We start from the raw sequence: 17,044 nt of genomic DNA, 5'->3' as shown, positions 1-17,044 counted from the left end.
TGCGACTGTTCAGCCTGGAGAAGAGAAGGCCCAGGGGAGGCTTCCAATATTTGAAGGGGGCCTAAAAGGATGCCAGAGATGCTAGACTCTTCATTAGGGACTGTAGTGATAGGACAAGGGATAATGGGCTCAAACTTAAACAAGGGAGATTTAGGTTAGATATAGGTAAGAAGTTCTTTACTGCAAGAGTGATGAGGCAGTAGCAGGGACTGGAACGGGCTACTCAAGGAAATTGTGAGTGCTCCATCCCTGGCAGTGTTCAAGGCCAGGTTGGACGGGGCTTTAAGCAATCTGGTCTAGTGTGAGGTGTACCTGCCCATGGCAGGGGGGTTAGAACGAGATGATCTTAGGGTCCTTTCCAACCCAAACCATTCTATGATTCTATATTTACCAAGGCACGTGGAAAGGTTCTTAAGGCTTCCCATGAGACCATATTTAGAAAAAAAGTTACACTAAGCAAAAGTACTGCCTAAGTATAATATATCTCTATTATCTTTCCAGACTTGCGAAAAGGTAGGGGAGGAGGATTTTATTTTTAATTATCTCTTTGCTCCCCCTGAAGAAAAAGTGCTTGAATGAAAATACAATAGCTTCAATAAATCTCAAGGCACTTGTCAGACAAGAGTTATTTGAACAAAGAGAATATAAAAGGAACAGAATAAGAGGGGACAAACCAGAATGGACATGACTATACTTAGCTGTTTTGAAGGGTATTTAAAACATTACAGTACTTTTACCTTCTACTTCAGCCTATTTCTGAAAAAGCGTTCAGCTGGAGAGGTCTAATATCCCCAGCTGCTCTTGGGAATATGCAGCACTAGTTAACTTCTCTCCTTCATAACAGAAACCACAGGCATCCAAGTCAATGGCATAGAAAGCAAAACAGGAATCTTTTCACTTGCTTTTAAGGTTACACCTCTTCTTTCACACCACCTCATTTTCAGTCATATGCTCAGTTTTTCACTCAGCATCTTCTATTTTCAGAGTTAAGTCTCCTCAGCATCTAGACAGAGGGTTGGAGCATCAAATATAATTGCAAACACCATTTTCCTCAAGTTTCAACCCCTTCTAGAATAAAGCTGTTGGGACTACTCTTTGGAAGGGCCGCTATTACCACAAAATGACAACTCTCACGGATCGAGTGTAGACACACTGCTCACATCTCATGGCACAACTGTCCCAGAGCAGTACTATGTCACCAATATAACTGATGGCATCCATGGCTACCCAAAATTCATGTATCAACTTGTGGAAGTGCCTTAAGAGGTTTAAATTCTTTAAATATTTGTGAATATCTAAGAAGCTTGAAATCTCTTCTAGTCTTCCCTATCAACACTCTTTTGAGAAAAGGTTTAATGTGAAAAAGCAGTTTTTTCTAGGTCATGCCACTCAGCCCACACCTTTGTTTCAAGTCTAACGGCTGCTTTCCACAGTAGACACATTCCAGGCCAGCTAGTCCTAATCAGTTTCCCATGCAAATTTATACGTGTGATGATTTATACTTGACTCTGGCATCCTAACTACATTCTGATGAGAATTTTTCATCTCACAAAGAGCATTTTTTATTCTGAAAGACAGCATCCACAGCCTCAAACAGGACCAGCCTTTTTACTTTATGTTCAGATCCTTCCTTCATGCCCTCTTCATGTTCACAGGAATCTTAGCAATTTCCTTCTATTCTTCTGCCTTCTTTTGAAGCTCTGGACCATGCAATGATTTCAGCACTGAGAAAGCATTTGTTTGAAACACCGAAGAAACTGGCTAGTGGAGTATTCCTACGCTCACTGGTTAACAAGGTGTACCACACGCTGCAGAGAAAGTACTGCAAAAAAGGTACAGACTCATTTCCTGAATTACATCATAACAAAACAAGACATTAAAATGTGACACATTCTGCTGAGGAGAAAGCAATGCAATGAGGAACAGAGATACTTTTTTTTCAATTGCTACATATTCTTGCACTTAAACTGGAAGTCCTATTTCCTAGCCACTGTAATCTAACACTACCCTGCATGACAAGGCACTGCTCTATTTTAACACCTCAAGTTCAAATCATTTGGTTTCTCCCAAACACATCTGTTTACCAAAGTATTAAGAATGTTTCTAGCAGTCCTCTGTATGCAAAATATCCAGGGACAGATGAAACTGTGGTCAAATACAGTAATTTTTTTTCTCACTAGTAGTTGCTTTAGATCTTGAACAACATTATTTTTACATAGCAAGTGGCATGCTGGAGTGGCTCCAGAGAAAGGCAATGAAGCTGGTGAAGGGTCTGGGGCAGAAGTCTGATAAGGAACAGCTGAGGGAACTGGGGATGTTTAATCTGGAGAAGTGAAGGCTCAGAGGGGAGCTTATTGCTCTCTACAACTGCCTGAAAGGAGGTTGTCCTGAGGTGGAGGTTGGTCTCTTCTCCCAAGTAACAAGCGATAGAACAAGAGGTAACAGCCTCAAGCTGTGCTAGGGGAGGTTTAGACTGGATATTAGGAAACATTTCTTCACAGAGAGGTTGATCAGGCATTGGAGCAGGCTGCCCAGGGAAGTGGCGGAGTCACCATCCCTGGACGTGTTCAAAAACCATGTAGATGAGGTCCTCGGTGACATGGTTTAGTGGTGGGCTTGGCAGTCCTGGGGTAACGGTTGGACTCGATGATCTTAAAGGTTTTTTCCAATCTAATTGATTCTATGATTCTATGACATTTATATCATACAAGTGCTATTCAAAAATGAAGCCAAGCAGGTGAGCAATAGAAACATATTACATTTGTAATCCTAAACATACTTCCAAGTAAATCAGTCATATTCAATTTTAAACAGCAAAAAACCAGCAAACATATATAAAAATACAAATACATGTTTTTCAAATGCATGTGTATATATGTGAATATATACATAGGATTAAATATAGACACACTCACACACCCACATTGTTCCAGAGCCAAGTGAGTTCAAATATTTGTATAAAATCAGGAAGTGAAATATTGGGTTAACTTTACTCTAGCAAACAACAGACTAACAGAAGTGAGACAAGAGTTGGTAACAGTATGGTTTAAAAGGAAAAATACTGTGGTGGTACATTTAGGGGAAAAAAGTACACTTCCACTGACTTCCTAATCACACTGTGATACACAAATGTTAGGTTTTGCCCTCTTCCTGGGAGCACTTCCTAACAGGCTTCTCTGAAAACTGAAAGGTGCTATATAAAACAAAACAAAACAAACAACCCCAAACAAAGAAACAAAAATGCAACTGAACAAAAAAAGCAAAAAAAAAAAAAAAAACAACCCCATAACAAATAAACAAACAATAAAACATGAGGTGATCAGCACATATTATTTTATCATTTAGAAAGGTCGATATGCTATACATACCTCCTGTTCTTTCCCCACTGGAGCAGAGTCAAATTAAATACACTAATGCAACTTAGTCACCTCTTTTCAATAGGTACTGCAAAAGCAGTTTCGCCAAGGGGATTTTCCTGAGCCACATCAGGAGGGGCTTAATGAACAACATTTAGCCTAGAAGGAAGACAGTTTGAGCTGATGAAATGCACTGTTAGAAATAACTCTGGAAGAAACTAGTGACATAACCAAAAAGCAAAGTTCAGCCAGGGACAGCCTGATTCACAGAATCACAGAATCACAGAATCCCAAGGGTTGGAAGGGACCTAAAAAGATCATCTAGTCCAACCCCCCTGCAAGAGCAGGGTAACCTACAGTACATCACACAGGAACTTGTCCAGGCGGGCCTTGAATATCTCCAGTGTAGGAGACTCCACAACCCCCCTGGGCAACCTGTTCCAGTGCTCTGTCACTCTTACAGTAAAGAAGTTCTTCCTGATGTTAACGTGGAACTTCCTATGCTCCAGTTTACACCCATTGCCCCTTGTCCTATCACTGGATATATTCAAAGATAATTCAAAGCTGCCACCTAAGAAAAGAACAGCAAAATCAGGATGAGCACCAGGTTTCTACAGGGTACTAAGCAGAAAAACAACATTATGGACAAGTTATAGTAATCAAAGAGGAGAAAACAGACAAGCAACAAGGACCCTGCCTAGGGGGAACCCATTGGAAACAACACAGCAAAATTCCTTATCCCTAGACTTAAGAGTTTAGAAGGGGGTAGGGGAAAATCAGCAGAAATATTCATTACAAACTACCGAGAATAAAAAGTCAAAGCCTTTGCATATCATCCTCCATGGCACTATAAGAGTGAGACCCCACCTCAAGATCAGCATCTACAGTTAGGTAATAAATGCCCATTGCACATAATGTGTACCTTGTTAAAAAGCAATGGTCAATGCAAAGTGATTGCTTAATGGGGTTATTTCACATGGAAAACCCCAGGATACCTTCTAATGTTATCAGTAAAGCATTGAAATAAAAGCAACACCACTACTTAAAAACACTGCTTATGACTAAAACTGAAGGACAAGAGAATAATCAGAGATTGTGTTGCTGAGATGGATGTGCTACATCCCATTTTAAAACAAACCTCCACACCTATAAAGAAGGAATGCACACCATCTCTAGAGAAAGGAGATGTGTTACCAAAAGGTACTACTTCCCAGAAGTAAACCAAACCTGAACTAGGGGATGCATTAGCACACAGCTAATGCATGAAAACGTCAGAGAAAACAGTAACAAGCAAGTGCTTCTCCCCCCATAAAGTACTGAGGTCACTTCTGACTGAAACACTAGCCAATTTTTAAAGAAAATGCTGTTAAATGGCTCAGTACAGTGCTTAGAAAACGTTTTGTGGGAAAAACTGTAGAGTTCAATGTCTTTTGTTTATAAGAAAGAAATAACTAGTCTGGCATTTATCTCCCACACAACTACAAGAAAGAATAAATGGATTTTTAGACCCTTAGCACAGCATTGCAAGAATATGGGCCACAGGAAACCTACATGGAAGACTGAAAAATTTTGGGCAGGATGGAAAGAACCTGAGGGTATTAGACATAGAAGATGGCTGAGGAACACCTGAACATATAAAGTCTAAGCAATATTAGACGAAAGGTCATCTAGGAAGGAAACCCGCAGAGTACCAGTCACAGCTACTCCACACCATGAAAATTGATGAGCACCTTCTCTATTGCATTTGTCATGTACAGCCAAGTCAGACTGACGCAGTAACACAGAGCAAAGGCTGGTATTGGATTGCTGGCTTTAGCACTTTCTGCGGTAAGTTACTTACTACCTAATTGAGTTTCTGGACTGAAATCTAGGATAATACTATCAATACAAAATAGCTTCCAGCTACAAAAGCTGTGCGCATCCTTGCAAAGCACCCTGTCCTTTTCTCTGCATCACCAGTGGTGAGAACATCTTCCTCTAAAGCACTGTCACAGGGAGACATGAAAAAGAAAAGTGTGAGTTCTCTTGAGCACAAAATGGATTATCCTTCAAATCCAGACCAGTAACTAAGTTTCACTTCTCAGAGTGTCAGTCAGTGTCATTTTTCACAACACAGGTTTCAGCTGGACCCGAAGTGAGGTAAGTTTCCCTGTCAGGGTTTCTTCTTGAGAGTGTTTCTGCTGAGGTTTTTAGGGTTTGGATTTATTCCCCCCCCCCCCCCCCCCCCCTTTCTTGACAGCCTTTAGGTTTGCTCCCAAGACAAACTCAGTCACATGATTCAATGTAAATTTAAAACGCAGTAAAGGCACCTCCACTGAACAACATCTCAACCACAAACTCGTACTGCATCTCAACATCAAACATCTTGTAGTCGCACAAAAGGGCCCCACCACTGACAAGGAACCCACTAAAGAACAAAGCCAGCAAGCCTTGAAAATTCAAACTGATTGTACGATAGAGGGGAGGTTTTACTGCCACTTTACTTTCTTGAAGCTTTCATTTTTTGTTCAAAATGCCCCCAAAACAAGGCAAGCTCAACAGAAGAAGGAAGAATTTGTTTTCCTTTTGAACTGCAAGCATTAACACTTTCTGAAGAATCTCATACACCACCTACTTCCTTCAAAACTGAGCTGACAGAAGCCAGCAGGGTCAAGGATGTTCCAGCTGGCTGTCCCAACAGCAAAACTAATTAGACAGGATGAGATTTCAAGGGCATTGTTCATCACCCCTTTTTTCCCTGCTACTACTTCCATGTCCCTACAAAGACAGACACCCTGTTAGTCTAATGTCCAGATTTAACTAAAACACACCTTCCCTGTCTGGCTCCAGTTACTCAGAACAGTTGTTAGATTGTGTAGACTGCTCAAAAACACGTCCAGAATATGCATCGCAGACCACTGCAGAGATGCTGTCTGAAGATCTCCAGGTTCTGCTATACTGACAAAGCACAACATGGTTTGCCCATGTCTGCAACATGCCTGTATGCATCACAGCACCTTTTGGATGTCTTGTTCGGTCAAAGATTTATGGCATAAATGTAACTCCAAGTCAGCATTTACATTTTATTCTGGAAAAACAGCAGTGTTGTCAGCCAACATCTAAACCAAATTAGGAAAAATAAGCGTTTCTGCATCTTGGAATAAGTTTGGAGGTTCTGCTTAGAATACAAAGCCTAAAACCCAAGCAAATTACTTTTTACTATTACTATTTTAATAATTACTTATCACATTTACTAACAAATTTGCGTATTATTTAAATCCCTTACATTGTACCTTTGGCTAAAATAAACTAAACTGAGTTACCATTAGAAGGATTTATAGCATTGGAATATTTGCAGCCCCCAAAATGCCCTGATTCATAATTCTTCCTACATTTTCCCTTTCAAGTCTTCTATGGGAAAAAAAACACAACACACTACACTGTGATAAGAAATGTATTTATTGGTTGCTAAAATAAATCTCAAACTCCAAATTTAAATATCTGCTAGCTATTATTTTAGTGTATGGAACTGGTTCCTCTGTGCACTACCAATAAGAACTCAACTCTTAATTTCTTACATAAACTTAATATATCTAATATTTTTCATTTTTAAGATGCACACATACATGCACAGAAGTTCAGTCTCTTACCCTGCTTCTTTGTCACCAAGCCTGAGGAAATTTAAACCCACTCAAACCTGACATTACCAGGCTTTGGAAAGCAGGAGCAATACAAGAGAGTAACTGTTCATGGTACAATCCAGACATCACTTATTCTTTTGCATACACACACACTTATCAAAGGAAGTGACAGCTACAAGGAGTAAAGTGGCAAGAAAAATAAAGAATCATTAACAGAGGTTTCATGTAAAACAAATTTGCAGGAGGGAGGAAATAAAAATATAAACCACAGCTGCAAGCCTGGTTAACAGAGGTTACAATAAATATGTGCACAAAAGCTTATTAATACAGTGACATCTTCAGACCCAACTGGACACTTAATCCACAGAGGATGACTACTGCCTTACTTGTAAAATTTCACTAATGAAAACATCCTGTCAAACTAGCAAGAGTGCTGCAATTATCCCCAGGAGTACCTCCCGTGCTGTACAAACTGCTGGCAAGAGCAGCACTGGCCCTGAACTGAAGAGGGAAGCAGTACCTTACTCTAAATCTGAGAGATCAGATCCAGGACACTTCGTGCCTTGTACAGAGAGTATCAGAGCATCTCTTTTATGTATTTTTCAGAGTTCACAAGAAGAAAAGGGAAGGACCATTTATCTTGGCCTGCACTGCCAGAAATGTGTTAAGAATTCATTACACTTTCCTGTATTTTTGCATATGCCAGCCTGCTGAGTGGTAAGATTACTCAAAAACTCCATAGACCTGATCATTCACATATAGAAGATGCCCCTTTCCAAGGGTCAAAACTAAGATCACAATTAAAACTCAAGTCCAGGTCATTTAGGCCACACAACTAGTCAAAATAATGATGGGCAGGAGCTTCCCCCACCCTTACTTTAACTAACAGATCTTATCATCAGCATGCTCAGTTCCCTTCCAAGTTTGGGCACTTTCCGTTTTGATCAAGAACAGCTTCATGAAACTTCAATACAAACAGCATCAGGAAACTGAACACCCGAATCCGCAGATAGTCCCACTGCAAATTCACCTAGAAAAAGGCCCCTTGATGGCTTCATCTTGAAGCCTGTAGGTGGGTTAACAAAAGGAATCCAAATAATGCCAACATTAGCTCTGCTGTAATTATACCCGCAATGCTTGTCCTTGGGGAGACAAAAAAGGAGATAGCAATTATCTACCAAGTTTTTTGCAGTCTACTGCAAATATGTCCTTCACTAAAGGCTGTGTGGATTATTTTTCTATTTTCAATCAGCCTGGCACTCCTAGAGATCACCCTTTTATTACTTGCTAAGGAACAATGATCAGATTCCATTAGTTAAAGCACTTTGACAAGGAAGTAATTATAAAATGGAATTTACTTAAAATATCATTCGAGAAATCACATTAGCATTTATTAAATAACTCTGAAAGAAGGAGCTGCCGAGCTATTCAACAAGGTACAAGGGCGTACGTGTGGCTGTCAAAAGCAGCCACCATCAGCAAGTGACCCATCAGGTATATTTGAGATTTGCTGTTTAATAGCTGAAAAAGACAAACATGACACTGAGCATAACTGGTTGAAAACAAATAGATGAACAATAACAAAAAAGATAAGTTCTTAACCCAAAGGAGACATGGAAATTACAGGGTTCCCCTACCACGGTACACCTTATGCAGACTAAGTGTGTTTTTCTCTCCCCCTCACACACATGACTTGTTTGAGGTGGAGGTTTCACATCTGGGTTTAAAAGAGGTAACTTCACAGCGCAGCTTGCAAGTGCCTCATTAGCACACAGCCACTAGACAGTGGCGCTAACAATCTTCACCCAGAACTCAGGCTGAAAAGCCTTTTTTAAGGCAGTAATATAATAAAAGACTCTAAAAGACTAGCCGTGTGTGTTTTGACAGAGTTAAGAAATTTTCACTTGAATTTGGGGCTTCTTTGCTGTTAGGGGATGCAGTGACTTTGTGCCATGCAGACAGAACAACACATCGCTCAGCCGAAGTTTTAAGCAAAAGTAAACCCGTTCCTGCCGGACTTCTCTGGCACCACACAGGAACATGACTTCCACCCAACTTAATCCCGCACCCTCTTCACCCACGACGATGACAAAAGGCAGGAGCTATTTTAAGAACTGCACGGCGCTTGTCTTACAAACACAGCCTTGTTTGTAGAACCTGAACACCACCTGAACAATGAGGCTCTTGTACAGCCTAGCTACTTCAGACATAGCCTTGCAGATGCAACCCAAGTCAGGCGGCTGCATACGCTCAGGAAGACACCAAGGTGCTCTGTCAGGAAACAACCCAAAACTGCCCAGTGAGAACCTTCTTTTCCCCGTGCCACCGCTTGGTTTTGCTGTGTCAGAACAAGCCATAATTTCATCGTCTCCAGGAACCTCTGCTGCCGTCAGGGCCAGCAAGGAGACCTAGAGAGCCCTTCTGCCCTCCTGGGTTTAAAAGGTTCAAACCCCATGCACCTTGCGGCTCCTCCTCACCATCAGGCATTTTGGCAGATAAGGGAAACCTTGAGATGGGCAAGGGCAGTGCTGGATCACAGCAAACACCCTTGTCACCACACAGGAGCAGGCAGTGCACACCTCAATCTTCCATTATTATTGTTACAATTTTTACCATTATTACCAGAGGCTTAATTATTATCATAGTTAGATATTACTATTATAACTTGCAATTATTATTGTTAGGCTTGCGACTAGTGCTGTTAGAATTTAACATTTGTTACCAATAGTAGTCTACTAATAGAATTTTTAGCATCAGTTGCTGTTAAGACTTTATTATTACAATTCATCATTAATACTAGATTTTAGTACTCCTATTGTCAGATTATTTTAGCAGAATGTGTTATTTTGTTATTATCAGGCTCTTTTCACATTACTTACTACTATTACTACCATTTGTACCAGCAGTATTTTCGGACATTCCCCCCCATCTCACGCAGGAAGCGGCGGTCGTCCCCAGCCGGTCCCGCACGACGGACACCCGCCCGCCAGCACGGCGGCGGCCGGCCTGTCCCCCCCTCCCCGTCCGGCAGCCCTCGCTCCGTCGCTCCGTCGCTCTGTCCCTCCGTCCCGCCCGGCCCCCAGCCGCCCCGCCGCAACCCCTCACCCTCGCATTGGTAGCCGGCCAGCCCCCAGATGAAGTCGGTGCAGTAGTGGCAGAAGGTGGGCTTGGTGAGGGTCACCCTGCGGAAGCCGTGGCCCGGCGGGCTGCTCCCGCCCGCCGCCGCCGCCGCCACCGCCGTAGTCCGTCCCCGGCCGCCCAGCACCGGGCTGGAGGCCGGGCTGCCACCGCGCACGGAACGCGTCCCGTCCGCCATGCCCACTGCTCGCGGCGCGGCACCGGCCGCCGCTCACCCTCGCTTCCGCCCCAGGCGGCGGCGGCGGCGGCGGCGGCGGCGGCTAGGGGCGGGCGGGGGCGGTGCCCGTGAAGGCCTCGGCTGGCGGCGATGCGCTGCCCCCTGCTGGCGGCACCGCTGCACCGCGCAGCCCGCCCGGGGCTGCCCTTGCCGGGGCGCTGCCGCGGGGGTGACTGCTCCTCCGGGGGCGAGTTACCCCGCAGGAGCCGGACAAGTAGGTGGCCGGGTCGGCCGCGGCAGTGCCGCTGGAACGCAACACGGGGAGGTACGACACGGGGTGGTGACAGGCCCGCAGCAGGGAACGTCGAGGAAACAGACAGAGCTGCCTGTGAGAGGGTCTCGTTGCAAGGAGCATCGGGTTCGGTGTGCAGTTTAGCACTGTGAAGCTTGAAAAGACATCCAGGTTCCTCCTGTGCCACTGCGCAGGGCAGTTTTACTGCCCAGGCCCCTGCAGTTCTGGAGCGCACAAAACTCCGTCTCAGGTTTTCTCACGACGCCCTGGTAGAAGACGGCTTGCTATGATTTTACCTTCTGCTGTCAACATCTCTGCCTCTATGAGAAGAACAGATAGTGGGTTCTGCCCAGCAGTCTCGCTCTTCTATAACACTTTTGTGCTATATGTTCCCTTTACCACTTTCTTTCTAGTTTTGAAAACATTTTCACCTCAGGATGTTTCCTCCTCTGCCTGCTCATTGCCTGTTATTACAGGCTGGAGCAAACTACAATGAGATAAGGCTATGCCTTTGGATTTTGTGTTTATAGATGTGTGCTGTCCACATCTCCACTTAGGTCCTAGTTCTCAGTTTCATATTAAGTGAGAATATGAGCTGTCCGAAATTTGGGCCAGATGACCTTTGAAGGTCCCTTCCAGCGCAAACTATTGAATCAAACAACACACATAGGTGTGTTCATTAGGCCACAGACAAGAAAAAAAGCAGTTTAAATTTTCATCCCTGACTCTGATTTCTTTGTATTTTGGTGAAAGGCTTAAGAAACCATCCTGCTGTCTTGTAGACCAGCACTGAAATCCTTCTAAAATTTCTCAGCATCTTCTAAGCTTAAATTCCAATAATCTTACTTTACATGTCTTTTCTGTGCTGTTAATATGAACTTATTTATGGTCAGAAGTAAGAAAGATTTGACCAGTTGAAAGAGAAACATTAAAAATCACTTCAGAGACTAAAGAAAGCTTGGTGTGTAGGTCCCTTCCAACCCTTGGGATTCTGTGATTCTGTGATTCTGTGTGTCCTTTTTTTTTTTGTTGGAGGAAGAGTGAGCAGTTAGATACAAATGTTTTGAAGTATTTCTAATTGGTCCTACAAACATACATAAAATATTATAAAGCTTTATGGAGCTCCAGAAATACAAGAGGATGGAGAAAAGGGAAGCAGAGTGAACCCCTTTGCTTTGAAGATCCCACAAACTCAATCCCACTTTGGTCTTTGTGAAAATCTTAGAGCAAGGCCTCTTGGAACACATTTCTAGGCACGTACAATCATAGAATACCAGGTTGGAAGGAACCGCAAGCATCATCTGGTCCAACTTTTCTAGGCAAAGCGTGATGTAGACTAGATGTCCCAGCATCCTGTCCAGTCTAATCTTATAAGTGTCCAGCACTGGGGAGTCCATCACTTCCCTGTGGAGATTCTTCCAATGGCTGGTTGTTCTCTTTGTGAAAAATGAGAACCTGGCAACAACCAGGTTCAACAGCATCCTGGGCTGCTCAGGAGCACAGGCAGTAGGCTGGGAGAAGGGATTATCCCTGCCGCCTCAGTGCTCATTAGAGTGTTGCATCCAGGTTTGGCCACCAATACAGAAAGCACAATGAAAAATGGGCCAAGTTCAGTGGAGGGCCTCCAGGAGAGTGCTGGAGCACTCCCCTGTTGAGGAAAGGTTGAGGGAGCGGTACTTGCTCAGCCTGAAGAAGAGACAGCTTCAGGAGGACCTCATAGGAGCCCCTTAGTACCAACACAGAAGTTTTCAAGAAGATGGAGCAATGCTCTTTACAGTGGTGTACGCTGGAAGGACAAGAGACAAAGGGTGATGTGGCTTTGAGCAGGGCAATTAGTCTAGGTGACCTCTGGAGGACCCTTCCAGACTGAATTGTCCCACGATCCTAGGATTCAAAGTGTTACACTAAGACATTTCAAATGTGAATGGACCTCAACACACACACAGCAAGACTGTATCCTTAGCAGTCTGGCTATTCAGTTAGTGTGAGCTGATACAGTTCCTTGAGTTTTATCTCTCTGTGCACCAGGTGAGAGTGCAGATGTTCACACAATTCAGAGACCACAGGTATGTTTAAATCCCTGTTGAACATAGAGAACAGGAAATTGAGACTAAAAAAAGTAGAACATTTGCCATGCTGTCTGCTTGCCTTAACTCCCACGTAGTCTACTTCAGTGCTTTCAAACAAGCTGAGTCTGACTACATTATGACAAAAGTTATGATTAGATAAGAAGTGCCAGTGTTTTTTTTAGGTGGAATTCTGTGCTGTTAGCCAGAATTGTTCTTAGGGACATTCATCCTTGTTCAGGGCTGGCAGCTCAGTGTGGTAAAACTGTGATAGGTTGTGTGGGTCAGGCTACGTGAAGGGGGTCGTCCTCCAGAAACTGTAGTCAATACTCAACTTATATTCAGATCTTCTTTGGAACTTGTTTCAGATAGCCCAATATCATGAACAGTAAAAGCACATTATAGGGAAAAAACATCTTGGTTTATCCTAAAAGAATTACATGTTCTCATGGATAAATGTTCTGGAGCATTTCAGTTTAAAAGATTTTGTGGAATTCCATTAAGGCTTTGATTCAGAACCAAGATTCTCATCTACTCTAGCATGAACTACAGACACCCATGAATAGGTGAAGAGGTAATTTCTACCCTTATGTTTCCATCATAAAATATAGAGCTGGTAGAGATCAAAGGATTGCGTTTGTTAAAGGCTTGGCAGCCCTTCCAGTCTTTCAATATATATAAATAAATGGATAAGTATATAAAATCATGAGATATCCATCATATCTGAATGGCCTATTTCAAAAGATGTGCATAAACCTCCAAGCTGCAGTGAATATGAAGGAGATTTTGATCATGCAGAAATTTTTGCTTTGCAGGCTGATAATTGAAAGATGGAATAAAAGGGAACAAACTACCACTTCTTAGAAGAAAGAAGTGCCACACAGATGAAAACAGCAAAATTCTAAAAGCATCCATTTCCTATGTTTTGACCAGATCAGTAAAAAGGGTCAAAGTGTGATGCTTCTGAAAAGCTAATTTACTTAGTATTATACCTAGATAAATATTTTGCAGTACTTGGAGTACCTCAGCAAACTCAAGGAATGCAACTGTAGGGCAGAGAATTCAGGAAAATTCTCATTTTTGCAAGTTTCCTGACTTGGTAGAGGTGCATTCTGTAAATCAAGCAACCTTTACACCTTGGGTCTTCTGAACATTTTGTAACCTTCTTGTAGTCTGTGTATCTAGGGAGAGGACATACTGTGACGTATTAAAAGCCTTTAATACCACTGAAAATTGCAAGTTCTGGTACATTACCCCCAGTTTATGTACGGGATTAAATTACTTTCATGTGCTGTCAATATCACATCATATTTTTGTCCTTTAAGTAATACAGTAAATTGTATCAGTGCTTGCTTGACAATCAGTACTATGAAAGCCAGTTACTCAACTCTTTCATGAAGCAATTTATTTGTAAGCAAGCTGCAAAAAGCTGACAATAAACAATCAGGTCAAACCCAGGCACAGGGAGGATTTTATCAGGTTATATAAATACAGGAGCAGAGGGTGGAAAGCAGAAGGAGGCACGCTGTTCTCAGTGGTGACCAGTGAAAAGGTTGAGAGGCAATGGACACAGACTGAAATAGAGAAGATTCTAGAGAAGGCTTTTTTCACTCTAAGAATATTTCTTTCCCTACCACTAGGCACTGAAAGAGAGGCATGACATAAATTATATGTGGAGGTATAAAAGGAAAATTTAAAATAAACTGTGGCTGTTATGAATGAAGAATTTAAGACACAGGCAGTGCTTTGAATGTGTCCTGGTTGGCAGTCAGAAGAAAAAGAGGGCTATCAGGGCAGGTGGGTTGGTTTAAACAAGTGCATCAGCATTTGGAAATTGAGGGTTAATCTGATAGAAATGGCTCAAGAAGTATCAGCTTCCTAGGCAAAAGAAGTTTCAGACTTGTACCTTTTATGCCTCTTCATAATTAAAGTTGTTGTTATCTAATTCAAAAGCAAATCCTGATGTTCATTTAAGTGGGATACTGTTTTGGGATGGGTTTTTTTGCTAAAATCTCACAACTGAAGAGACAACGGAAGTATTAGATCACATTTATGCATTCTTCGGCCATCAATGGAAAGCAAAAGAGAAATGCAACTTCTCATAGCTACGCTACAAAAAAGTATTAATAAATACATAGCATTCAATTAGTTTTGGTTTTGCTTCCTAGGATCTCTACATCTTACTTCCAGGGGAAAAAAAAAAAAAAAAGTCTTTTAAAAAATTGCTCTGATCACAATAGAAATAAATTAAGTACAGACCTGTTGGTTAAAAGCACTAACAACTACCCCTGAATAAGAGAATCAAAAGCTCAGATATGGATAGCAAACACAAAGTTCTGGCTAAGTTTCAAGTTATGTGGCAAAATAGCTGGTATGTCTTTCAATATTTGATTTGGTTCTTTATATAGCCAGATTAAGATACCTTTTTGGATAAAGTTTATAATAAAGAACACTTTATTAAAAAAAAAATAAAGAGGGAAATCAGAATGTCTATCCTCTTGAACTCCAGAAAATAAATATGTATTATCTTATATATTAATATTTATACATAAAATATACCACTCAACAAATGGATAGAGAGACATAGATCAAAAGAAAGTGCTTCCGTCTAAATAAGTATGTCTCCTGTGGATAAAAACCTACAGAGATAACATCAATTAATATAACTGCAGCTTAACAAAATCATTATATTCAACACTAGTAAGTATTTAAGAAAAAGGTGGAGACACTTATCACAGAGAGACAGAACTGCAGGAGTCGTTACACTTCTTGCTATCTCAGGATCTTCTCTGGTTCTGCTAGCAAAACTGAAGCTTGTAAATAATAATCATAGCAGAGCTGAAAGAAAAAAACCTTATTGTGTAACAACATAGCAAGGTCAAGAGGCCAAAGTGTTAACATCCAGTCAGCTAGCAAATATGATGGTATGACAGGCAAGCTATTTCAGCTCCAAATACACTGATTTTTAACTTTCTATAGCTTATTTCCAGCTCCTACATTTTAGCACAAATAACTTCCTGACAACATAAGGAATATGCTCAGAGTTAAGGAATGATTTCTCTGGGGAATAAAACCCCAAACAAAACAACAACAACAACAAATCAAAACCCAAACCCAACTAGGGTTTAATTTATTTATTGTAAAAGATCGTTAGTTTATTTAATCATGTTTTGTCTCTGGACCTAGGGAACACATAAGCAGCTCTTATGGAATAGCTAACTCAGTGCATTATGAACTTCAAAATATGCAGAAACATCCACATACAGAATTGGCAGATTCCACATTGGAATGACAGATTTAGGTTTGGAAAGAGTTCTACGCACCAAAAAAAATTTCTGTGTAACACAGGTCTGATGTTGCTAAAACCACATTGCAGCTTCTCTTCTACACTCTCTTTATGTATCAGAAACCTAGTATATAAAACACCACTTAATAAAGCTCTGTTTCTCACAGAAGAGGGCTCTCCAGAGCTCAGAGCAAGAGCAACCTCAAAGTTAGATTCAGCTTTGGTGTTAAAGGAGTTTTTACTTTCTCCCAGCAGGACTACTCACCTGCTCTATGACCATCTTATGAGACAAAACTTCCCGATGTGTAACACAGTTCAAGATTCTAGGAACAGTGTTATTTTTCCAATTCATGCTGCAAGTAAAACTGTTAAAAACCTCCTTGTGTGCTCTGTGACATAGCTGGACAGGACCAGCATGCGGTCATGGATGTAAAGCAGAAACTTTCAAGATGTGCAGGGCAGCCAGTGCCTCAGGCAACAATGTGATATCTCAGAGGGTCAGGAAGGGAAGGCAGTGTGGCAGTGGCACTTACCTTTGCAGAGGCTGATGTCCTTAAATTCCCCATGGGCCAGGGGAAATGACCACCTAACAGCAAATCGCATTCCACAGCTAAGTTAACAGAGATCCTGTACCTGCACACTGCAGGATGAGGACAGGCACCAGCACCTCCAGCACTAAAGCCTTGATGGGCCCAGAAGCAACCCCAGGATAGGAGCTGAGAGCTCCTCTGCACAGCCCCAGCCCAGGCACACACCTGCAGGTATCAGTGGGTGCAAGGCTGGTTATGCAACAGAGAAGGCATTGGACCCTGCGGTTTCCCAGTGCAGCCCAGTGGCATCATTAAGTCTAGGCACTGTAGTCCAGCCTAGCTTTCCCTCAGAGACCACCAAAACAAAGCTGTTGCCTTTCAGCCCAGGAATTTTCTTACAAACCACTTCACTGACCCACAGTGCTGCTTGTGGCAAGACCTCTGGCTTCTAAAAGCTTAAAAAGCTCAATTTACCAACAAATACTCGAATGCATCTTCACAATTATTCATTAAGAGTTTCAAAGATCAAAGACACACTAACTACTTGCTGTTTGCCAATTTAACCTTAGATTAGTTTCCTATGGAAAAAAAACCAACCC

At 42.0% G+C, this 17,044-nt stretch overlaps 1 protein-coding gene across 1 annotated transcript in view; it reads right to left on the bottom strand.

Annotated features, from left to right (window-relative positions):
• Positions 1-10,307, bottom strand: part of DGKQ (diacylglycerol kinase theta) — an 89,196-nt gene extending 78,889 nt beyond the window's left edge. Inside the window, exon 1 of the mRNA XM_065662664.1 lies at positions 10,082-10,307. Coding sequence (XP_065518736.1) covers positions 10,082-10,292 — 211 coding nt within the window. The 5' untranslated portion in view covers positions 10,293-10,307. The remainder of the gene's footprint in view (positions 1-10,081) is intronic.
• Positions 10,308-17,044: the final 6,737 nt, after the last annotated feature.

The sequence above is a fragment of the Lathamus discolor genome, chromosome Z, assembly GCF_037157495.1.
Source record: "Lathamus discolor isolate bLatDis1 chromosome Z, bLatDis1.hap1, whole genome shotgun sequence".
Lineage (NCBI taxonomy): Eukaryota > Metazoa > Chordata > Aves > Psittaciformes > Psittacidae > Lathamus > Lathamus discolor.
Note: the sequence above shows the minus strand (reverse complement) of the source record. Positions and strands in the feature narration are given on the sequence as shown.